The sequence below is a fragment of the Juglans microcarpa x Juglans regia genome, chromosome 1S (genome assembly GCF_004785595.1).
Source record: "Juglans microcarpa x Juglans regia isolate MS1-56 chromosome 1S, Jm3101_v1.0, whole genome shotgun sequence".
NCBI lineage: Eukaryota > Viridiplantae > Streptophyta > Magnoliopsida > Fagales > Juglandaceae > Juglans > Juglans microcarpa x Juglans regia.
Genome location: NC_054595.1, coordinates 715,053 through 740,506, shown reverse-complemented (window position 1 = coordinate 740,506; position 25,454 = coordinate 715,053). Strand labels below are relative to the sequence as shown.

At 36.3% G+C, this 25,454-nt stretch overlaps 2 protein-coding genes across 4 annotated transcripts; one reads left to right on the top strand and one right to left on the bottom strand.

The window, feature by feature from the left end:
- The first annotated feature begins 12,104 nt into the window (after positions 1-12,104).
- LOC121246864 (BTB/POZ domain-containing protein SR1IP1-like) lies at positions 12,105-15,349 on the top strand. Its single transcript, XM_041145174.1, has 5 exons — positions 12,105-12,633; positions 12,773-12,842; positions 13,072-13,686; positions 13,772-14,314; positions 14,749-15,349. Exons 1-5 carry the CDS (start codon positions 12,536-12,538, stop codon positions 15,283-15,285), a joined length of 1,863 nt encoding a protein of 620 aa, XP_041001108.1. The 5' UTR covers positions 12,105-12,535; the 3' UTR covers positions 15,286-15,349.
- Positions 15,350-20,011: 4,662 nt separating this feature from the next.
- LOC121244558 lies at positions 20,012-22,137 on the bottom strand. Of its 3 annotated transcripts, none has more exons than XM_041142687.1 (3): positions 22,001-22,137; positions 20,860-21,065; positions 20,012-20,757 (listed from the first exon to the last, which is right to left on the bottom strand). In XM_041142687.1, the coding sequence occupies exons 2-3, from the start codon at positions 20,938-20,940 to the stop codon at positions 20,179-20,181; spliced, it is 660 nt and encodes a 219-aa protein (XP_040998621.1). In that variant the 5' UTR covers positions 20,941-21,065; positions 22,001-22,137; the 3' UTR covers positions 20,012-20,178. The 3 variants fall into 3 exon arrangements, with proteins under 3 accessions (XP_040998621.1, XP_040998629.1, XP_040998637.1); XM_041142695.1 differs by having other exon boundaries at positions 21,992-22,008; XM_041142703.1 differs by lacking the exon at positions 22,001-22,137 and adding an exon at positions 21,204-21,262.
- Positions 22,138-25,454: the final 3,317 nt, after the last annotated feature.

Sequence of the window (25,454 nt, the reverse complement as noted above, 5' to 3'; positions counted from 1 at the left end):
CATATGAAGAGAAGATGTGTGAATGTGTCAGTATCGAATAGCTAGAAATTATACTTTTTTCCAAGGAGTTAATGTGATTCAAAGTGTAGACTTCTATGTTGAAAATTAAATGCTTTGATTATTGGCCTTGGAACGTACCTAATGTATGTGAAAATTATTGCTGGTCGTAGGGCTAGGTTCGGGCTGAATAGTAAACTCTGACATCCAACTTCAACTTGGGTCGGAGGTCATTGGGAGTTTCGACTCTGGCTTCGAATCGAAGAAGATTCCAACTCCGATTAGAGTTGTTGGAGTCAAAGGTAGAAGAAATAAAAGTGAACAAGGGAAATGCAGCCAGAGTCAGAGTTCCCTCTTTGTATTCTGTTGATCTTATTCATTTTCACCCTTGCCTACAAAGAGAAAGATAGAGAGGGTGAAGCGTGATACACCCTGCTTGATCAAGAATATATAAAATGTGGCATGCAACAATTAAGAAAATAGTAATATTGACGTTTAATTTGAATTTAATTATAGAGATTTTGACATTCGGCCTCATCGAGTTATAAATACAATATTACTAATTTAACAAAAGTATACAAATTAGGAGATTAATTCCATAGTACTGGATAATTACCTGGCAGGCCTTAAGGATTAGTCTGGAATACATCAAACTCGAGAATGACTGAAGCTAGTAATGTGATAGCGAAGACCCTACACTTCAAATAGTGAAAGACAAGCCCTTCGTCTATGGGAGGAAAGTAAAGAATAAAACGCGCAAAGGAAAAAATAAGAAGAACCCAAGTGGTAAAGGAAAGGCAACAGACCTTGTGAAGAGAACTCTAACTCTTTTGAAAAATGGCAGACATTGGAAAGATAATGGAAAATGATAGGGTTACTACCCTCTTACTAGTTATTTACTACTCATTTTGTATTTGATTTTTTTTTTAATTTTACTTAGTGGTTAAGGAAGTGACTAGTAGTAAGTTTATATATTTTTTTAATTTTTTCTTAATGATTAAGGATGTTAAAAAAATACTTAAAATAAAATGATAAAAAAATAAAAACACTATAAGTAGTAAATAAATAGTAGATAAGTAGTAAGCCTATCACTACCCAAAGATAATTTTGATTGTTTGGAAAAGTGGCAGATATTGGGAAGAAAATAAATCACTAAGGAAGAGAAAAAGAAAAAAAAAAGAAAAGGCTCGTTTTGAAAGTCCTAATTGTTGTTTTGAATAAAACAATTTAAAAAAAAAAAGGTCGAAGTTTGGAGCCGATATCAGCTCCGACTCTGACCAATTTTTCAACAAAATCCCTAACTCTGAACTTCGAATTCCAACTTTATGTCTCCATTGAAATTGGAATTACGGAGGAAATTCACAACCTTAGCTAGCTGTCAGATGTGCACGATATAGTATTTTGTTCATGATCATAGGGAATAATATTCTATTGTCCATGAACTCCAGCCCACCACATAAGGAACCATTTTTTAAGGGAATTAAAAGTTCTCTCCATATAGATGTAGGTCTCACCTATTATACATACATGTGTATATATATACACACATACATGTATGTGTGCGTGTGTGCGTGTGTATACCTCTTTTAGAACCTTTAAGCTACTTATGAACGCTTTGTGCCTCTTCCTTTTTTTTTTTTTTTTTTTTTTCTCCTAGTGTAGTTCCTCTTTCTTGCTAGTTAAAAGTGTAATAGCAAGAATAATTTGGTTTAAGAACTTTAGGAATCAAGGTAATATGATTAGTAGTAGATTCTTTTTTTAAAGAAGAGGAAGATACTCCAATTTTATTGATAATCTCTCACTTATGACAGATGAACACTTTATACAAAGATGAGAAATGGGTCACAAAAGGAAATCTCAAAAACATGCTCCTAAAATTTAATAAAACCTAATACAAACTAAATACATTCAAACCGTGATTTAAATATACTAAAAGCTAATGGTGAAACGAGGGACTAAATGCATGATCTACAGAGAAAGAGCTTTGCTACTCATCATCTTCACACATCACACTTATTTTTTCTTAAACTAATTAAATTTTTCTACTCATCATCCATACACTACACATTTAATAAGAGAAAATAATAAAAAAAATAAAAAAAAATTGTGTGGTGTGTGTTATGAGAATGATGAGTATAATTTTTCACTAGAAAAAGACCAATCATAGGCTTAGGAAACTCAAAGAGAAAAAAGAAATTCAAAGAGAAAAGAAAAACTCATCGTATTACCTATGGAACCAAAAGAAGCCAAGCTATTGGCCAAGACATTACCTTCTCTATAGACATAACAGATACTAAAAGGAAAAATGAGTTTAAACAGAAGAATATCATCCCAAATATTATAATAAGACCAAGGGGGAGGAGAACTATTATTAGGCTAACTTATAATAAAAGCGAATAGGTCTCCACAATAAGGTTAATAATGCTAAATTGATAACATAAAGTAAGACCCATCATCAAACCCGAAGACTCAACAAAAGTATTATTACCAACTCCCAAAAATAAAGAAAAACTAGCAATAAAAGAACCATTGCAGGAACGTAAAACTCTCCCACAACCCGCATGACCATGATTTCCTTAGAAGCGCCATCAATATTTATCTTAAGAGAGCCAAAAGGAAGTGGATCAAAGGAGGGATGATCCATTTGACCAAGAAAAGCCTTTTGGAGCTAAAAGTGAGAATATGAATACAGAGAGAGTCTAAGATAGACGCATTATATCTAGACATGCATTAGATCTCTCAATCATGTTTTAACTTTGTGAACAATAGTATGGGAGTTAACCTAGATATTCTCAAAACAGGTTTTGTTCTTGACAAGCCAAATCTCCCAACAAATGATGGTGAGTAAAAGAAAAGCAGTCAACTACAGTTGATTAGAAACGTAAACCACTATTAGGTAGCTCTAGTTTTCCAATTGTAAGAGGAAGTGGGAGTATAGCCAAAATGTAACAAAAGTAATGCCAAACTACATCACTAAGGGCACAATCGGAAAAGAGATGATTAGCACTTTCCATAAAGCCAAGAGCACAACAATTGCACTTAGAAGCGATATAGATCTCACACTTCTGAATCTTGTCATCAAGAGGGATACAACTATGCCAAAGTTTCCAAATAAAAATTGAGACTTTCACAAGAAAAACTTTATTCCAAATAAAAGAAGCAAAAGGAAAAGTGGGAGAATGATCTTTAAGTAAGTTCCATGCCAAATTAGTAGAAAATTAACCATCGAAGGAGTGCTTCCAAATTCTAATGTTAGAACCAGATTTGTGGTTAATGGAAAATTCTCTAACCTCCTCAAAAAGAGAAGATACCCATGCCTAGAAACCTTATCCCAAATCAAATCTGAAGAAGAGCAAACATCCTTTAATTGCAATGTGAGAATAGAAACACTGAAGCCTTTCTGGGAAAGAGAACCATCATCATACAAGTTATAATGCCAAAAATTTAAGGCTCCTTCACGAACTTTCCATTGGCTCTTTTGGTGAATGACAGGTAGGAATTTACAAATAGTTTTCTACGAGCTAGAATGATAAGGTTTTGCCTCGATGTGGTTAAGAGAAGGCACATTATGAATGTATTTAGGATGTAAAAAGCTAGTTTAAAGGGAATCAGACCTTAGAAAATGACAAGAAAATTTGCAATTAAGAGCTTTGAGAGTACTACGTAAATTTTGAATACCCAGACCACCTTCAGAAAAGGGGCGGGAGATAAGAGTCCAAGAAACATAATGTTTCTTAGAACGACCATCAACTTCCCCTCCAGAAAAAAGTAGTAAAAGCTTTGTGAATGAAATTCATCACTTTTTTTTAGAGGGTCAAGGATCGAGAGGATATGGATAAGAATAGAAGAAAGCATAGATTTGAGTAAAGTTAGTTTACCCTAGAGGACAAAAGGCGACATTTCTAAATGAAAACATTCTTATGAGTTTTGCAAAGGATTGAATCATAAGCAGAAATAGAAATTTTGCCATAAGAGAGGGGAGCTCTAAGGTATGTGGTGGGAAACTTGCCTTCTCTAAAGTTGGTTGTGACCTCAATGATGCGCTTTCTAGCTCGATACACATTCTTGTGCAATAAGAACACACCTATGTAAGGGTTTAACTTCTAACTAGAGATAGCCTCATAACGATTAATAAACTCCACAAGAGTGTTAAAGAGATTCTTGGAACTATTAGTGAAAATTAAAAGATCATCAGCAAAAAGAAGGAAAGAGATACAACCACGGGGAAGAAGATAAAGAATTATATGGCCAACCTCCATGAAATGGTTGAGACCTCTACTTAAAGGTTGTTTACTAAAGATGAAAAGTAAAGGTGATAAGGGACCACCTTGGCAAAGGCTCCTACTGGGAGTAAAATAATCATTGTGAGTAGCATTTAGACAAATAGAAAATATAGGATCAGTGAAGCAATGCTGAAGTAACAAACTTTGGTCATGTCAACCTTAAGGAGGACATTGTTGCCCCTGACCGGCCTAACAAGGATGTGAATCAGTTCATGAGCTAAACAAATGCTATAAAAAATCATACGTCTTGCAATAAAGTCACCCTGATGCTGAGATATTGATACAGGGGGATCTGGGCATGATGATGCTAAGCATTCCATGTTGATAGCATTGGACTACTTTGAGATGACAACAAGAAAATGTGAAGATTGCTTAGATTTGGGCAATATTTCGCACACATCAGTATTTTGACCATAACTTTATCTATAGGTATCAGAATTGCGTATATGACTCCAATTTGGAGAGCTCTTTTCTATGTGCACATTGTGCTCACCAACTGTGCCTAGTGATCACCATTTTGACTATGAAATCAGCTTTTTCCCCTTCGGATTTTCAATTTAAGTTTTTTTCCCTTTATTTTAATATTGCACTTTCACTTTTAGAGATGATTCTTATTCTAGTTTGGGCCAGATTTTTGACAAGATACTTATTTTATTACATATCTTATTTTCACGCAATAATTGAGAATTTTCTTTTTCTAGCAAAAATTCTCAAAATTACAGATTTCCTTAGCTATATAAGCCTGACTTATGAGTTTCAGAACCTGTTTTTAACTTTATGAATAAACCCTATTCTTAGAGTTTTCTCCCTATGTTACATATTTTCTCAGTCTCAATCTCTAGATTTTGTTGATTAACTAGCTGTCAGAATGACTCTTATTTAGTCCGACTTGAAATATGAGGTTGGGCATCAAATAGGTGAGACGAAAGGCCAAAATCTTGGAAAAAATTTTGTAAGAGACTTGGCACAAACTGATAGGTCTGGAATTAGATAAAGAAGAGGGGTAGTCAGTTTTGGGAATTAGAGTGATGAAGGAGTGTATGAAAGGAGAAAGAATGCCCCTACGAATTCAATAATAGCCTCATAAAGATCAAGGTTAATAGTAGACCAGCAAACTAAATAAAACGAAGATAAGAAACCATCCAGACCAGGGCTTTAGTCTGTAGGGATGCTAGAAATAGCTTGCTTAACTTCCTCCAATGAGGGGCTTAAGTAAAAAGCCATTATCAACATTTGAGAGAAGGTTCAAAACGAGGTCAAGCAAAGAAGAGGTGTCATGAGCAGGCTTAGTCGTTAGTTGGGTTTGGAAGTACTCTATGGTTGCTTTATGAATAATGAAGTGTTTCAAGGAAGAAGAGCCATTTGATGGAAAAATCTCATGGTTCCGTCACCCTCTACTAACCATTGAATTCGTAACTTTTATTTATAAAAAAATTTCTTCTTAAAGCAAAATGTCATCATATATTTTTTTTTCAAGGATTTGCAAAATAATTTGATCTGAGTCAAGACAAGAAAGTTGTAAAGAAATTTTAGCAACTTGAATTTTGTCACGTAAATCATCTAATTTTTGAACGATATTATAAAAAACAGAAAAATTAAAATCTCTTAAAAGTAGTTTTCAGGCGCTTAAATTAGAATTTGAGTTTGTTAAGGTCACTAAGACGATAAGGTTGACTATATGCCAATTAAATTCAAGTTATTTTTATTGTTATCTAAATTAAATTATGTTTAGGTGTTTTCATGATAATATGCCAATTTTTGGGAGACTGATTGATGAACAATATTAGACTCTAAACATTACAGAGATATTTTGGACAACCTATAGGCTATAACCCCCACTGAAATAATGAGGGATGAAGTCAATTATTGGATTTAATAATTTGTCTAATGATCGATCAACATTTGAAGGAGAACCTTTCATGATGTGAACGTACATCCCAGTGTAAGGCCTTTAATTTTAGAGTTTTGTTACACAACTACCCACTGTTCACACAACCTCAACACTCCAGTCTCATGGATTTTTTTTTTTTTTAAAAAGAAAATAAAATGTGTGTTTTGGTCCAAATGGTTCATTTCCATTCCTCCCTCCCCCCCCCCCCCCCCCCCCCCCCCCGGGGCATTCTTTTTCACTTCTTCAGAAATCCTAGAGAGAAAATACTGAAAAACCCAGGCTACCAACAAAAGCAAATCAGTGGGAGAAAAATTGGTAGGTAAGTTGATTTTGGATGGGATTCAACAGCTCCCGTTGGATTGGGACGTGTGGATGTAAACGTGGATTCAAAGAGAGGTTTGCTATCTTATTTTTTTGTAAAGCAAAATAGTGAGAGACGGAGATGTGACTGTGTTTTGGCCTTTTGGAATTTTTTTTTTTATTGCAGAAAATAAATTTCGTGAGTAGGGAGTTTCGTGTCGTCGGGGAACATTTGGATATTTTCCACTACGACCTCACCCTCTGTCTGCCTCGTGTGGCTCCATCACTCCAAAACTGTGTAGCTCCGTCACTTCGGTGCCAAGCAAGAAATTCATGATCCACAATAATAATTCCTAGAAATTCACAAATCAATAAATTACTTCAATAACACAATCACAGAATCTACATCTATAGCCTATTTCAACAACACAACCAGTTGTATTATAGAAATCACAAAAAAAAAAAAATCGACTAGATAAATCAACACAACCTGTCGCAATAAACAATGTATGTGCAAAAAAATTACATGAGATCTACCAAAAATCAACCTTTTCGGAAAAATGATGTTATCATGCGATCTGGGTTGGTGTTTTGGTGTCCATGTGGGAGATCTACCTTGGCCTGCAACGTTTGGAGGTAGATCTAGGTTGAGGGAGAGAGAACTGTGGCTAGGATGAGGGGCGTTAGCTTGTTGAGGAGTTTTGTTAGCTGGGTCGAGTGGCGTCAGCTTGCTAAGGGACGTCATTGGCTGGGTTGAGGGTAGGGCTTGTTTTTGGGGCCATGGAGAAGGGGAGAACAGTAGGGACAAGTGACTGGGGTGCTCATTTTCGGGGTGATGGAGAGGGGGAGAAGTGGAGAAGTGTGAGTAGCGGGAGAGAAGTCAATGTCCTGAAGAAATCAATGAACCGTGACGTGGGTAAGGAATCGAGTTCGCCACATCAGGAGTGTGGTGTGCGACCCAAGAACCGGAGGCTGAGTAGAGTTAACATTAATTTTATACAATGAGTTTTTGAATTTATTATCTTTTAATATAGTCATTTTCACTAATATAGTCCTTTTGTTTTCCTAGTAAATAAACCATAAAAAACTTAGCCACATCGGGATCAATAGTTATGTGATACTTATCAATTATCATTTCACAAAGCCACGAACATGTTAAATAAAAGATAACAAAAAAACTTAAAAAATAGTGTAGAAATAAAAAAAAAAAAATTATTTAGGTCTTGTTTGGTTATGCAGTTCAGATGGAAATGTTTTGTTGAAAGTTGGATAAAATATTGTTATAATATAAATTTTTAATATTATTTTTATTTTAGAATTTGAAAAAATTGAATTGTTTATTATATTTTATGTGAAAGTTTGAAAAAACCGTAATGATTATATGAGATGAGATGATTTAGTTTTATATAACTAAACCAGCCCAAAAACCATTTTTAAAAGGAGAATATCTTCAAAATAAGTAAAAATAAAATATCAAAACACTCGAGTAAAAAATAAAATCCTGAAAATTCAAAAAAATATTAAATAAATAGTTTTAAGGGAAAAAATCAAAACCAAATTAAAGGAGAAAACATAAAACTACAAAGCTAAAAAAAAAAAGATTCAAATAATTGTAGATAATGCTTTATCAAGTTAATTCACAATAGCTGATAATTTGTATAGCATTGCACGACCTTTCATGCATTATCAATTGATGTAATGCTTTATCAGGTTTTTTCCATTTTTTGAGCATACTTCCTAATCAAACTTGTGTGATGTACCTTCTTGAATCTTGATGAATTAGTGGCTCAGATGGTAACTGAGGTGGAAAATGCTACTCTGTGCAGGATGCTGTCGTCAAAGGAGGTATATGATGCGATTTGCTCCAATCTTGTGGACAGTTGCCTGAACTCGGATGGTTTTAATTCGGATTTTTTCCGTGCTTGTTGGCATATTGTTAGTAGAGATGTGATCGATGCAGTTGTAGAATTTTTTGAGGGTGGGGAATTACCTAGGTTATATACTACCTCTTTTTTGGTGCTCATTCCAAAAGTTTCGAATCCAACCAGTTTTGACAAGTTCTGTCTGATTAGCTTGTGTTCAGTGATTTATAAAGTATGCTAAAAAATCTTTGTTAATCGTATTTCTCCTCTGCTAGATCAGATTATTTCTCTAGAGCAAGGGGCTTTTATCTCAGGGCGGAGCATTTATGAAAATATCAGCTTGACCCAAGAATTAATTCATAGTCTGAATAAACCAATCTGTGGGGGGAATGTGGTGCTTAAAATAGATATGACAAATGCGTATGATAACATAGATTGGGAGTTCCTTCTTCATGTTATGGCCTCATTCGGTTTTTCTGAAAGAGTCTGTAGTTTAATTAGGCAGTGCATCTCGTCCCTTTGGTTTTCAATTGTTATGAATGGTATTCCAAAAGGTTTTTTCAAAGGTGGTAGGAGATTGAGACAAGGTGACCCTTTCTCTTTGTATCTTTTATCTTGGTTGAGGAAATTCTCTCTCGCTTGATAAAGGATTAGGTTGCTAGTGGGAAAATAAAATCTTTCCTCCATCCGAGGGGCTCTTCCGTTATCTCCCATTTCTTATCTGTTGATGATATTGTAGTTTTTTCTAATAGAGGAAAAGATTCAATGTCAGCCATCATGAAGATTTTGCATGATTATGAAGCATGGTCTGGGCATGTTGTCAATAAAACAAAGTCTTCAATTATTTTCTCTAACAAATTACCCTTGCAAGGCCCTGCATGCTGCTTCGACTCACAGGTTTTAGTGAAGGTAAATTACCTTTTACTTACCTGGGGGTTCCGATTATTTTAGGGCGATTGTTGACGCATCATTTTGAATAGATTGTTAATAAAATTAGAAGCAAATTAGAGGGATGGAAATGAAAGTTGTTGTCAAGTGGCGCTAGACTACTCTTACTAAAGCATGTTTTGCAAAGTAAACCGATTCATTACTTGTCTATTTTGTCTACATGAAATACTGTGCTGGAGAAAATCAAGAGATTAATGAGCACTTTTTTCTGGGGACTTAGTGATAGAAAACCAAAAAAGAAATGGTGCTCGTAGGATGTGATGTGCAAGCCGGTGTTGGAAGGTGGTGTGGGACTTTGGAATCTTCAGGATGTTTCAAAATTCTCTACATATGAAGCTGGTTTGGAATCTTCTACAAGGAAAACTTTATGAGCTCAATTTTTCTTAGCAAAATATGTGGGTTCGGCGCATATTTCGCTTGTTGATCCTTCAAAGGGAACTAGATTTTGGCATATGCTCATGAGGAATTTTTCTTTAATTCCTTGTGGCATGTAAAGAATAGAAACTTGTCTTTCTGGAGGGATCATTGGTTGAGGGATGAACCGTTGTGGGATCAACAAGAGATTATGGACCTACCTTCTCTTATGTTGGCAGAGTGCAAAATAGGGTAGGGTTGGAATGTTGAGTTGTTCCAGCGACAAGTTGGTATAGAGAAAACAGATGTATTGCTTGAAAAACTAGACTGATTAAAAATGGGGTTGATGTTCTAATCTGGACGTTGAAAGTGGATGAAAAATTCACAACTCGCAGTGTCTGGGATTGCCTAAGATTTCATGCACTGCGTGTGCAATGGATGGAATGGATTTGACATCGTTCTCTTCCAAAAAAAAAATGATGATACTTATGTGGAAAGCATTGCATGGCTATTTATCTGTGAATGAAAGACTTCATCGAGTTGGTATTAATGTTGTCTCAAAGTGTGATTGTTGTCTTTTGGATGCTTATGAAGATCAGAACCATGTTATTGCTATGGGGGAGTTTGCTACACAGATTTGGAGATAGTGTTGTTCTCATTTAGGCATGCCGTTTTTGGTAGGAAGATCATGGAAAGAAAAGATAGAATGCTGGTTTCGACGTGCAAAAAGGTCCTCTTGCAGAGGGTAGCTCCTTGCTATCCTTCCAATTATTGTTACTTGGCGATTATGGTAGAGGAGATTTAAGGCTCGTATGGAGGGCACTCAGGAATCAAGTGAAACGGCACTGATCTCTATTAAATATTGGCTGTCTTGAATGGGTTTAAAAATGAAAGGTCAGGAAAATTTCAATAGAAGAGATGAGGAGATCTTACAGCCTCTAAGTCTTCCTATGAGGAGATCTTATAGGCTTTAAGTCTTCCTATCCAATGGGCTAAAAAAAAAAGGGGATGGTGTAATTGTGAAGTGGGGGAGACCCAAGAGGGGTTGGTGTAAACTAAATGTGAATGGATGTTCCTTGGGAAATCCTGGTGCTTCGGGTGCAAGGGGAGTTATAGGGATCATTCTGGTAATATGATATTGAGTTTCTCTATTCCTCTTGGACAATGTACTAATAATCGTGCAGAGGCAATGGGTTTGTAACATGGATTGAGGTATGCTCGAAATATGGGATTTGAGGCCATTGAGATTGAAATGAACTCAAAACTGATTACTGATTAGATTAGAAACAGAAGATGCGGTTTATGGTACCTAGAGGATTTCTGGGAAGAGATGATGAGCTCCCTTGATGAGATTTGGTTTACTTGTAATCATACTTAAAGAGAGTGTAATGCTGCTGCCGATAGCCTGATAAAGCTTGGTGCTAAAGGTAGAACAATAAGTTTTTATTCTACTTTGGACCTGCCTAGGGAGACGAGAGGCTTTGTAAGACTGGATGAAAGTGGTTTGCCGTATGGTAAATACTTTACAAACAATATTTTTTATAATACTTAATACGATTATGTTTAAATGAGAGATATTTTTATAAAATATTTTTAATATGTTGTGTATATATAATTACTGTTGCAATATATAAGGAGAAAGTAGACGCAGAATTTACACGGGTTCTTTACTTTTTGCTTTTCTTGTGTCAGATTTTGTTTATACGTGGGGTGTCTCTTTTTATGGTTATAGTTTTTTTTGTAGCTTTTAATATATATATATATATATATATATAATATTGTTTTGATGCTTGGATATGGTTTTTTATATATACGAATTTGTTACTGTTGTAATTACGTTATTCTTTTGTTAAAAATGAAGATTTGTTTTTAATAAATTTGAAGTACTACCCTTTTTTTTAAAAAAAAAAAAACTTATGAGACGTGAACTTTTTTTTTTTTAAATTTTAATAAATTTGGAATATCATCATCTTTTTTTAAAAAAAAAAAGTTTGTGTGATGTGAACCTTTTGTTTTTGTTTTTTCCTATTTTTTAAAATTGCTTTTCATGTCTTGTTATTAATTCCATTCGGGGTTTTGTCCTTATTTTTTGTTTTTTTTTTGTTTTGTATTTTTTAACACTTTTAAATATTTCTTAAGAAAATAAAAAGATCACAATATGATTAAAAAAATATTTTCTTAATAATTAAGTTAAAAAAATTAAAAATCATAGCAGTAACTCCAAGCGGTAAGAATAGAGCAGTATTTTTCTTTCCGGATAATTCAGTTTTCAATGAAAATTGCAAGAATGAAAAGCTAGGAAAAATCGGTACCTTTGTGGGTAAGAAGAAATTCCACGTGGAAACTCATATTCGTGTTAGCCACCAATAAACATGCAACCATATCATCCCTGCTCAGCTCCCAAAGCCCCTCACCACATACTACAATCTACTGTTTATCCAACCCTGCCTATTTGTAATGCCCAAACTGCCCTTCATTTCCGTACTTTGCACATGGGACAAATTAATAGGTTATGATATCTTTAGCCCCAGACACAGGAGGCCAATTTGGGTGATTCACCCAAGATGGCTGGAGTGAAGTGGGGTGTATAATTTAGTATTAGAATTTAGAGAACAGAGAGCTGTAGCTTCAGTTTCAGCTTCTATTATCATTATTACTGCATACTAGTTCAGTTCATGTGGCTCTTATATGTTGAATTTTGAAAAACAAAAGTGCCAAAAAAGAAACAAAAGAAGTACTGGGGATGACATAGCTCACATGCAGGTGTTGTTTCAGTACCAAAACCCGTGACAGGAATTGCATCTCAGCCTTTCTATGCTCTTGCTGGCTTCATCATCCACTATATTATGAAGATTATGGAGAATAGACAGTGATGGAGGGTGCCTCAGTCTCAGCTGGCTATGGAGGATCTAGAGCAGAAGGAGAACGCACCCACCACTGTTAACATGTCTTCAAAGAAGCAGCTTCTTTCCACTGCCCTGAAGAGAACCAGTGAATGGTTTGCTTCGATACATTCGTTTTGTCTTTAACTAAATGTTTTGTCTTTAACTAAATGTTACACTCATTGTTTGGTGGCTTTTCTTAGAAGATAAATTACTGGGTAGAAATATTGAAGATGGTGTCAAAACTTTTTACAGGATTTTCTCGCAGGAGATCCCAAGTGATGTTACCATTCAAGTTGGAGGAAGCTCTTTTTCCTTGCATAAGGTGGAATCCAATATTAATTCCCGCCTCACAGATTATCTTACATATTCAGTAACAGGAAGAACACTCGACAGTTTTAAGTAGAACTAGATATTGAAGTATATCCTGACTTGTATTTATTTTGCTCTTTGTATGCTTTTATAATTCCAAGCAACATAAATCTAACATAGAATCTAAATTTAATCACAAGTGGTATTGAATTTTGCTGTTTATTACTTACTTCAAATTGCAGTTCCCATTAGTCTCAAAGTGTGGATATATAAGGAAACTGGTATCTGAGTCTAGTGATGCTGATCTTTCTATCATTGAACTCCATGAAATTCCGGGTGGGGAAGAAGCATTCGAACTTGCAGCTAAATTCTGTTATGGCATAAATTTTGAGATGACAACAGAAAACATTGCTGTGCTCCGATGCGTGGCAGAGTATCTAGAGATGACTGAGGACTATGCTGTTGGAAACTTGGTGGGAAGAACTGAAGCTTACTTGAATGAAGTGGCGCTTAAGAGCCTCGCAGGGGCACTTTCTGTTTTACGTATGTCAGAAAACCTCCTTCCAATTGCAGAGAGGGTAAAATTGGTGAGTCGATGCATAGATGCCATTGCATATATAGCCTGCGAAGAGAGCCAGTTCTGTTTTTCAAGTAGGGCAGAGAGTATCAATGAGGGTACAATTTCTTCTTCTGTATCTCACTCAAAGGCCATTGTTGATTGGTGGGCAGAGGATTTTAGTGTTCTTAGAATTGATATCTTCCAAGGAGTTCTGGTTGCAATGATAGCTAGAGGTTTTAAACATTACGCACTTGGTCCAATACTAATGCTCTATGCACAGAAATCCCTCCGAGGCTTGGTGAGATCCTACTCTAATACAATGATATGCTTTTACTTATCTGGTTTATATGGCTTGGCTAACCCAAATTCGAATTTGTTGCAAGGAAATCGTTGGAAAGGGAAGGAAGAAAATTGAGCTACGACAAGAGCACGAAAAGAGGGTTGTGTTAGAAACAATAGTGAGTCTGTTACCAAGGGAAAAGAATGCAATATCTGTTAGCTTTCTGTCTATGCTGCTTCGAGCTGCAATATATCTAGAGACAACAGTTGCTTGCCGGCTTGATTTGGAGAAGAGGATGGGCATGCAATTGGGCCAGGCTGTTTTGGACGATCTCTTGATTCCTTCTTATTCCTTCACTGGGGACACATTGTTTGATGTGGATACAGTGCAGCGGATCATGATGAATTTCCTTGAATTCGAAATCGATGGGAGCCGGTTGGGATACAATGCAGATGATCATGACTATGTTTCTCCTCCACCTAGCAATATGGAACGGGTTGGGAAGCTAATGGAGAACTACCTTTCTGAAATAGCCTCTGATAGAAACTTATCTGTTACAAGGTTCATCGGTCTTGGTGAACTCATCCCTGAAAAATCGAGGGTAACAGAAGATGGGATGTACAGAGCCATAGACATCTACCTAAAGGTGCAATCTCTTACGTTCAGTATATTACTTTCACTATGAACAAAAAAGAATGAAAAAGAGAGCCATCAACACGATTGCTTTATCTGCTGTTGCTACCCGAGTTTTGGAAATAACTGCACAAAACTTCTCTTAACAACAAATTCTTTATGCATTAGAAATGATTAGATATGGTATAGACCTCAATAACAACTTGCTGTTATGTGCCTTCACAGCTAAAAGGATTTCTTGAACATATAGTGGCAATGATGTTTTTTTTGCCAAAACCATTCAAAATATCAAATGGTTTAGACATCAATTTTGGTGCTCAAGGCTTTCTTTTCAAATTATGAGCGATTGCTGAAGAAATTTAAACTAAAGACCAAATCTAAGAAATCTAAAATGTACTTGTAGCCTTTTTATCCTCTCTGATCCGCCATTCTGTTTGTAATTTACAGGCTCATCCCGCATTAAGTGACATGGAGAGAAAGAAAGTTTGCAGCTTGATGGACTGTCAGAAACTATCTCGGGAGGCCTGTGCACATGCTGCTCAGAATGACAGGCTTCCCGCTCAAACTGTGGTTCAAGTTCTTTATCACGAGCAACAACGCCTTAGAGATGTCATGAATGGCGGTCTCACGAGTGCAGAATCTCCTGCACTTCCTTCAAAGTTAAACTTATACCCCAGTGCTGATATCCCCCCAGTCTCGGAAGAGCTATCCAGCCTCCGGAGAGAGAATGAGGACCTGAAAACAGAGATGATGAAGATGAAAATGAGACTGAAAGATATTGAAAAGTCGGCGGCACTTGGACCATCTGTAAGTACTCCAATGAGAAATGCTATGAAATCAGCGGATAAACCGCCTCTGCCTCGAAAATCATTCATAGGCAGCGTGTCCAAAAAACTTGGGCGTCTTACTCCTTTCATACGAAGTGATGGTGCCACACCTGGTCGGACAAAACCCGGCAAAGATCGCCGGCACTCCATATCTTAAGATATTAATTGCTTTGTTTGTAACACTCGAAAAGGGGATTAGCAGCTTTTCAGCCACCTTTCCCCCTATGTACTTGGATGTGTAAAGTCATTGTAAATTATGTCATTCTATCGTTTCCTCAAGAACAACAAGTCTATAATACAAAGCTAGCTAGAAGATATAAAGAGTGAAATTGTCGTGCAATCGTTGTAAAGAGTTTACACCGTTGATCACGAGCTTGAATTAAAAAAGAGCAAGAGGTGATATTAAAGACGAAGATGAGACATAAACAACTAAGCAGAGAAGGTGTATTGAAAACATTATCCTGATAATAACACTACGCCCAGTGGGGTCTATGTTCAAATTATTGAGACCTTTGTGATAAAGATTAGCCTTTACGGAAAGTAAGATTAGCTCGAAGGGACAGCCTTCGTGAAGTGAATGTGGATGCTGATCGCTATGGATCTGGGAAGTGCGGAAGTAAGACAAACATGTCCTGAGACAATTCTCATTAAAATTGTAGTCTAGTTTGGACTGATGTGAGACAAAATGGGTTTACTAAATCCAGAGCTAACAAGAAGCTAAAAATGAGGCGATAATGAGCCGGATATTGGAGGCCTTGGTCAATAACCAATAAAATAGAAGCCGAAAAATGGCCAACAAAATTATCCACATCAACATATGACTACTTGAGCCATTTTTCTCGACAAGATTCTCGGATACTTTCAAGGGACTAAAGAACGTAGTTTAGAGGTAAACTCAGATAAACCCCATAAACACAAATCGTCAAGATTAGAAAAAGCTAAAATTAAGTCATTGGCGCACACCAATAAAATTTTGTGGGCACGCTAGAGCTTCTTTTTGGCTGATTTTCTGCCGTCGTGTAAATTGCTGAATAGGTGTAACGCCCGGTATCCGGAGAGTTAGTTCCTATTACCTAAAATATCTCCCAACAACATAATATATATACTCCAAAGTCTCTATAGAATATAAAATTCATTGTTTCAAATCAATTACTCCAATATAATTAATCTAAAACACTACAAAATTTCAAAATAATATGTCAACAAAACAAAACAAATCTACTGAATAAAACTCTCCAACAATTAAAGTATCCTCTTTGTACTTAATCCACTATGCTCACATATCCTTGCACATGCTTCATATTCTTGATCTTCAGCTGAAACATCCAAAACATTTGAAAATGCAGTGGAGATAAGGAGTGAGTTATCAATAACTCAATAAGGAGTAGACATATACTAGTATGTAAATATGAGCCAGTAACAGAATGCACAACAAAACATGTTATAAAAAATATCAGAGCGACAGTTCAAAATATTCATTTTCAAAAGTATATGGGCATAGCATAACTAAAATATCATCATATCAGAACATAATTTCATGTTTAATTCTTGTGGTAGGGTTGTACAAACCCCAGCGGCCAACCGAATGGAAACAGAATGTGAAATATTTCCCTTATTATTCTCGAAGCCCCAAGTACGCATATATGAAAGATCACGCAGAAAATCACTTTTTTTTCAAAGTGGGTGCACCAAAAATAGAAAAGTTGGTACCAACCCAAATAGAGGTAACAATTTTACACCCATGGTAAGGTCATGATGGAAAGAGAAACAGAATGTTATGTCAGAAGTTTTCAAATGCCACATCATATCATAATAGAGTACTGAACAGATTCAAACAATCTTCACATAATCAAGATGGATTCAGATTATCTTTACATAATCATGCACAAATTTTTAAATTTCATATTCGCTCTTTGTATACAATTGAGAACATAATACCAAAAAATTCTCATGTCTACATTAGTAATGACAGAAAATATTTTCCTTTTTTTATACGGATATCATGAGTAATGCAAGTAAAATGACTAGGGTTGTTTACAAGTTTTTCAAAACAAAACAAAATGCATGTTTTCATAAAATCAACTTATGTCGATTCTTTTTATGCAAAGTCTAATATAAGAAGTACCAATTACCTGACTCTTCAACTTTTCTAAAAAATCCTCACAACAGTGTTAAACCAAATTGATCGTCACCTAAACATAATTAACCATACTATTAATTAATACAAATAAACGCGCACATTTAAAAAAAAAAATTAAAACGACACAACTAAGCGATTCCACAACAATAACCCCACGGTTTCATTTCTTCTAATCCGGTTACTACTCAATTCCAACCCAACAAAATAACTTCATGAGCTTCGCTTATAACTAGTCGGAACTACTCCAGTTATGAAATTTCCATTCATATATTCCATAAGCACTTGCTAGTTAACAGGCCGACCCATTTAGAACACATCTAATAACATCTTAATGTTTACACCAAAGACTCCAACTTTTAAACTAACAATCGACGCTCGAACCCAACTTCACGAAATTAACTTCTACAAGAGCCGGCACTCGAGGTCCCACCGTCAGTATTAATACTATATTGTGTTTTTAGTTATTTCGAAATGACTTTTTTAAATACAAGTAAATTTGCATACCAATCTGCGTACTAATGTTGTTGCCTTCATATTCTAAATTCAAATTAGTATTGTTTTCAATAAAATCTACTTTATGACCTGCGCGTATTAGTGCGCAAAATCGCTTACAATTAGATTTTTTCTTTAAAAATAGGTCCCATCGTCAACTTTTTCATCCGTCATCATTAATAGGAAATACGTGACCCAATCACAAAATGTCATGTCTCATCTATAATCTTTTAAAAAATTAAATCAAATATTTTTAACCAAAAATAATTTTAATAATAATAATAATAAATTAATACTAAAAATTTAGAAATTAAAACAAAAGAAGAAAATGGCAGCCATATGTGGTAGCAACCAACACAACCACTAGTGGTGGCCAATTTCTCTCCATCGAATGGTGGCTAAATCTCGGTAGCTAGAGGGTGGCCCAAACAAGGCCACCCACTCGATGGCCAAGATCTGGCCATCGAGTGGTGGTCGAATAAAGGTAGACCAGTTTTGGCCTGCCACCCTAGAACATGGCCACCACTAGTGGCTAGGGTGGCCTGATGACCAAATTTCCCTAATTCAAATATTGAGATAACAACAAATTTAAGAGATAATGATATTTCTAATTAGTGGAAGGGATTAATCCTACTTCCCATATCCAATAGAAATTTTAGTTCATCAACAAATTCTCAAGCGATAGGATCACATCTATAATGACGGTCACTATAACATTTCATCTCAATGAATATAGCAATTACATAACTGTCATGAAATTGTAAAGAAACTTCCTCTAAGATTACTGGAAATAAAGAAACTCAATGATTTAAGTGTGAAGGGAGTTATTCCCTAGGCCGGACCAGGAGAAAGGCTCGAGTCGAAGCCCATATGTGAGGTCTGGTAGGACTAAGTGTGCTAGGAGGACTTGGGTCGGAACCCAGGCATGAGATCTAGGTCGAGTTGAGCACACGTCAGAAGCCCAACTAGAAAACATGAGAAAGACTTAAAGAAGAATAGATGTTGCATTCAATGCGACCCAGGAATGTGCAGGGTGGTGCACCCTTGCATTAATGTGGCGTCGAGAGGCTTAAAGGAGAAGGTATGTCTCATTCAATGCAACCCAAGAATATCCAAAGCAGTTCACACCGTGCATTAATGGAACATAAGACACTTAGGGAAGAAGGCACGCCGCATTCACTGCAGCCTAGGACGCGACAAGTGGACATCATGAATAACCAATCTCCTACAAAGCAACACTCCACTATCATGAAGATTAGACCGACAGGTATAAATAGACGCCTCCAACAATCGACAAGTAGGTTAACATCTACACTTATCTTTACTATTATTTTCTCTCTTCATCTCCTACATTGAAACTAACTTAGGCGTCAGAGGTATAATGGACCCCGAGGTCCCCTTCTCCTCCATGCAGGGAAAAGTCCTAGCACTACTAGCGTGGAGTTGGCCAAGCCACAAAACACGACATCAACACTATGATCTATTAATTCTTCCAAAAGAAACATGAAATGCTATTAAATACCGTTACAAACCATACAAAATTAAATTGATATTAAAAGTCAACATTCTTAAAAATAAAAAGTAATCAAGCACATTTGCTCAACTAAGATCATGTATACAACACTTTTAGCGAATTGGAAGCGCAAATATTGCTCGACTATACCTTGAAGAGTCGAGTGAACTCTTGAGTGAGATCTTACTTCATCTTCGCTTGAGGTGCGCTGATATTGGTCGCTCGCTCGCTGGACCGCACATCTAGCAAGGAGGTCGAGTGAACTATTTGCCTAGGCCTTCCAGCTTGCTTCCTTCTGCCCCCTTTCCCTCTTCAAAACATTCTTATTACTTTTAACTTTTTTCACTTTCAAGCTCCTCCATGTCCTTAATGACATGAATGCAATCAAAACAGTTAACTGTTGTTTAAGAGACTGGAATATTGGACTCCAACATCCTGCAAAGTTAATCCCCTCGAAGTTTTTCCTTTCGAGAAGTAGAAACCTTAGGCAGTTAAGCAAACAGAAAACCGTGCCAAGATCGAAAGAACAAATTGGGATTAGTTGGCCTTGCTGTCTACCAAGTTACGACCGAAAGAGCGACCGCTAGATATTAGTTTAGCCCGACCTCTTTGCTTGAAGCTTTGCCAGGAAGCAGTATCAACTCGGTCGAAGACATTTTTAAGGGCTTAGGCAGTATTGATGATGTTGTATGGATATGACTCCCGAATGATCATTGAAAAACTTAAATGAGGTCACTTGTGAATTTGTGATGGATTTTCAAGTCATGAAAATTACTTTACACCAGACCCCATCACCCATTATACTGAAAACTAAGCAGACAACTACACGCAAACATTAGTCATTGGATTAGCCGACTATAATGAAATTCATAACATATCACCTACACTTGGATGATTTTTTCATGTCAGGTGATGTTCAAACTCAAGACTTGAAAAAGCCAAGGAGGTTGGTTTCGTCTCTCGATCTCCTGTCTTAATTGTTCTTCAACATCAATACTGTTTTTGCTTCTTCTATGGTACCCCGATGTCATGTCTGAAGGCATCTGGACAAGCCCCAGTTCATGGACATTGAATTCGTCTCTAGTCATTTGATGGGTCCATGTACTAGTCCTATTTATCCGACTTGATCCGGTAGAGGAAGAAGAGAAGCTTGGTCCGGAATCTGAGGTTAGGGGAGCCTCGGGTTTCTTTCTTCGATTGAAACTTGATGGGCCCAGAGTCAGCTCAATCTCACTCTCCTCTATAATCTCTACAGCTCCATTACCATCCGACTCTGCAATGTAATCCTCAGCAGGCCGTTCCAGATCAAGTTTCCTTTGTGGCTTGTAGTACTGTTGTGCTTCACGATGATGATGACTAGCCTGAATGTAAATAAGTTCATTCCTCAAATTCCATAGTTCTTGACTCCGTCCATTTGGCCTGCTGCTTCCAATGTTTTTCATTAACATCTTCTGGATACGATATAGACGATGAAGTTCACATACCTGCAAGATCATTCTCAGAGTTCAAAACAAATACAACCCAACTGAGCCGTATGAAAAAGGCCTCTAGCTAGCTAGAGGGGTGAAATAGAGGAAGAAAAGTACCTGCTCCTTGAATGTCTCTTCATGTTTTATCATGGCCAATCTCATGTATTCCCTGTCATATGGCTTCAGAAGCTTCTCCATTGAAGTTGAAGAATATACACGAACAGTAACAGTTGGGAATCTTTCGTTTTATAGGAACTAGTGCTCAGTTATGCATGATCTGGATCGCATATCCTCTCCAATAAATTGGTTCCTCACAGCTAAACCTGTGAATGAGGAAATATCACAGAGGTTCAGAGCTAAGAATGCATCAATTATTAGTTCTTCTCAAACAAAGAGACTAGATATGTATGGCAGGCAAGATTTTCGAGCAGCAATGGATACGAGTTGATAAGATCAACAACTTTTCAGTATAATTTGTCTGTATTCTTATTCCTGTTCTTCTGAGTAGTAAGTCATTTTGAGCCACAACAAACAGTAATTTCCCATAAGAAATATCTTACAACATGGCAGGGAATCATATATATCCATCAGCACAGTAATGCCTGCCGTAGTACATAGATTTTCTTTTTTGCCCTTTTACATCAGTGGTCAAAGCTTTCTTTTCTGTTCATAAAGCCTGACTTCCGGAACGTTATATAGGGGTATAACGGCATTCATTCACAGTTGCAAATTTATAGTATGCTTTTTATTTTGGAAACAAAACGTACGCCATGAAGACCATTCAACTATTTCGGCTGTTGTAGGACTACAAGAAACGATTTCTCTCACTCACATGCTGAACATGTCTATTTATTTATTACAATGTTCTCTATTGTGCTTGTGAACTTTTCGTTTTGGTGGGCACAGCGATAAGAAAACTAAACATGATGGATCAACAGAACTTTCATATCATGAGTACTACTGTGCTTTAATTGTTAATTATCATAGACGTTCACTCAACTTCATGGTAAGAAATTCCAGGTCGTAAGTTTCTGTGGTGCAAACTCAACCAATTGACTCTCAAGAAAACATCATTAATGCCAGTCGAGAGAGAGAGAGTAAAACACATGGACGCACTCACATGCATCATTATATCGATAAAAAGCGAGCCTGTATAAGTTTCTATGCCCAGACTGTATCTTTTCATACACTCTACGCCATTGAAGTGATATGCATGCAAAAGGTACTGGGTAAAATGGATAAGACTGACCCTTCTGACCTGTAAGAGTTTCATGAGCCGAGGAGAACACAACTTGTATTGTCCTGAAGAAGAAGAAGAAGAAGCAGAGTGAAAAGGGCTCTTTCAGGGAAAGGCAAGCAGATCCTTGTGACACCGCAACTAGAGCAATAGCTTTCTTAGAAAAAGAACGAACTTGCCTTCACATGATGATTCCCCCATCAGTATATACTGCAAAAAGATCAAATAAAATAAGAACTGAAAGAAGGATTTAAGATTCCATTCTCTCTGATCCCCACACAGAAACCGAGGTGCTGTCTTTGCATTTGGGGTTTGAGACATGCATGCCAAACAAATCTCAGTGCCTTTAGCCAATGTGATTCAAGAATTGTGGAAGAGATGCCTGACACTGGTCCAGCAATGCAGACATATTAAATTGGATATAATAACAATTAATTCCTCCCTATATTCTTAATTATATTTAGATGGTAATAATAATTATATGGTTTTTGAGGATCACAAGGCCTTGCATTGCTCAAGACAATCATCAGAGGAACAGCTTAGCCAGCCAATTAAGCTGAATCACATGCACCCAATTAAGAATTATATATGCTAGCTACAACTAACAGTTGTCTTAATTATGTAACGCATAATATATTAATTCACTATTATTGCGATTATTTTATAGGATAGATTCAAGATATGTTTATACTATGTAATATTTTTGTATTGGGCCAATATTTTATGAATTGCACCGTTAAGTACTACACGTTCTGATCTTCATACAACTTGTAATCAATTCATTACAAGAAAACTGTTTATTTATTGTCAGTTATTTTTTGTGAAAATAATTATTTTCTATTAAAATGAGTCTGTTTTTGTCGTAAATAATCCGTCACAAATGTTCATTTTTTTTGTAATGATTTTATAATACATCAATTCATTAGTAATCAATTTCGTAATTATTAAAAAATTAAAAAATAAAATATACAAACAGTCAAAATTAGAGAACCATTTTCGAATTGATCTTGGTGGCAAAGGATTAATTAATTTTTAGATGGCAAATAAAAAATAATTATTCCGAACATTAGGTACTGAATATAATATATAAAGGATTAATTTCACAATTGGTCTTATTCCGAAGGAGCAATACTTGTCATTATGAAGCTGTAGTTACATGTACAGACAGATTGGAAGATCAAGATCCGAGTTTATGCATTTGCAAAAATAAATCTGCATATGTTTTTCTTATATATTAAATTGTAACAATTTTTCGTGCGTGTCTGCTCTTACTTCAAGAAGGAATTTTTTGTTTTTAAAATCCAAAAATTACAAATATCGAGAAGGATGATCACATGCTTCTTAGGATAAACAGAAGTTACTGATCTAAATAAAAACCAACACAATAGATAGATAAATAAATAAAAGAGAGGGTACTGAAGATGGAAGCACGCGTTGTTGGGGTGAGGGGAAAATGCAGCGGTATGGGGCGGTGGGCTCATTGGGTTTGGGGAAAAAGGCTGAGCCACTGCCTTGCGCTGTTCTTTGGTCCCACAAGAACCTGGCAAAAATCACAAGGAAAACAGAAAGCGAAAAACAAAGGAATCGTCGAGAACGGTATTTTTAAAAGTTGCAGAGTTCTGGGAGAGAGGGTCCAGTAGCAGTAGAGGCATATTTGAGTGCGAGTGTCTGAGGTTTTCATAGCATGAGGAGAGGCAACTCGTGGGGTAGATCATAGCTGCCGCTGCCAATGCCATGTTGGTGTCGGTCTGGTGCCTCCGCCATCAGCTATGGCTCCATCGAACTTTTAAACCCTTTTACATGAGGATGTCCTGTCCTGTGCAGAAGTTGTATTCATAAAAAGTCTCATAAAAATAAATTTATATTATTTCATAAGGTATGTTATTTTTATAGAATCTCTTTATAATATTTCTAGATGTTCTTTTTTTGATAACCAGATTTGCATTAATTCAAAACCTCTATAAAAGAGGAAGAATACATGGTAGAATATCATCCAATATAATGAGAGGTGAAATTACACCCAAAACATTTTTTGCAAGAGTATGAGCAACTCTGTTATTAGACCTACAAGTGTATTCCACTGACCATGAATTGAAATTTGCCAACAATACTCTAGAGTCTGCCTACAACATGCCAGAACTTGTTCCAACTTCATGGTCACTTTTAAGTCCCTGAACAACTTGTACCGAATCCCCTTCAAGAATTATGTTTCTAAAACCCAACTCTTGACAAAATAAGATTGCATGAAATGCTGATGCTGATTCTGCAAGGAGGGGTCAGGAAGCAGGTCATTTTGCAATCTAAGTGTAGCCTTGATCTTCCCTTCCCAGTCTTGAATAGAGGCTCCAATCCCCACTTTGCACTCAACTTTATCCAGAGCTGCATTCCAATTCAAATTTATCTTACCTTGGAGAGGCGCCTGTCATCATCAGTCGAGAGTTGCCTATTGCCCACACTTCTACCAAGTTCAAAACTTATCCTTATATCAGAAAGTAAGGCTTTTACTTGAAGCATTAATGTAGTAGGAGGAGTAAACTTGTCTTTGAAAACAGATTCATTCCTTCTCTTCCAGATCAGCCAACCAATAACAGCAAATTCCTCCATTTCAAATTGATTAAGAGCACCAAACATCTTCTCCACTAGGTCCTTGAAATCCTGACAATTAGATACGCTCTTCTGTAAACTAGTTGAACATTGACTCCAAACATCATTGGCTAAATTGCACTCCCAGAGCACATGCTAGATGGTTTCTGGTTGTTGTTTACACAAGGGACAATCAAAATTTGAAATGATCTTTCTCTTGGACAGATTAACTCTAATAGGAAGGGCATTGAGACAGGCTTATAATAAGAAAACTTTGTTGGCATTAGGCATCTACAGTTGCCAAATATTGGTCCACTCATCTTGTTTGGGAAGTAGAGAGGAAGACTGACCCTTATCTTGAGTTTGTAGTTCACTACATAGATGATATGTACTCTTAACAATGAAATTCTCCTTAGCAGTACATCTCCAAATTCTTTTATCAGGTCTATTGCAATGTCTGATTGGAATTGACTTTATAGTGGCAGCTTCTTCTATAGAGAAAATGGCATTAAGTATCTCTTCCTTCCACTGATGTGATAAAGGGTCAATCAAGTTTGATACTTTGGTGTCTGCTTGTAAAAGTCTGATTGTGCTCTAGGGTCTAAAAGTTGAATGCTGAGGTTATTGGCCTAGATAAGTTTGTTATGAATGATTATCTAGCACCACCTTAGTATATTCTAGAATATGTATTATTTACTTGTTATTTTCCTATTGGATATCGTGTAACAAAAATATTCTTTGTAAAGTGTATAAAAGGGAACACTCCCTCAATAGAAAGATGAGATTCAGATTTCATAAAAATGCTTCTCTAACATGGTATCAGAGCTGCTTGACTAGTAGTCCTCTTGATTCATGGCCTCACTCGTCCCTTCTTCTTTCTTCCCTCCCCTCC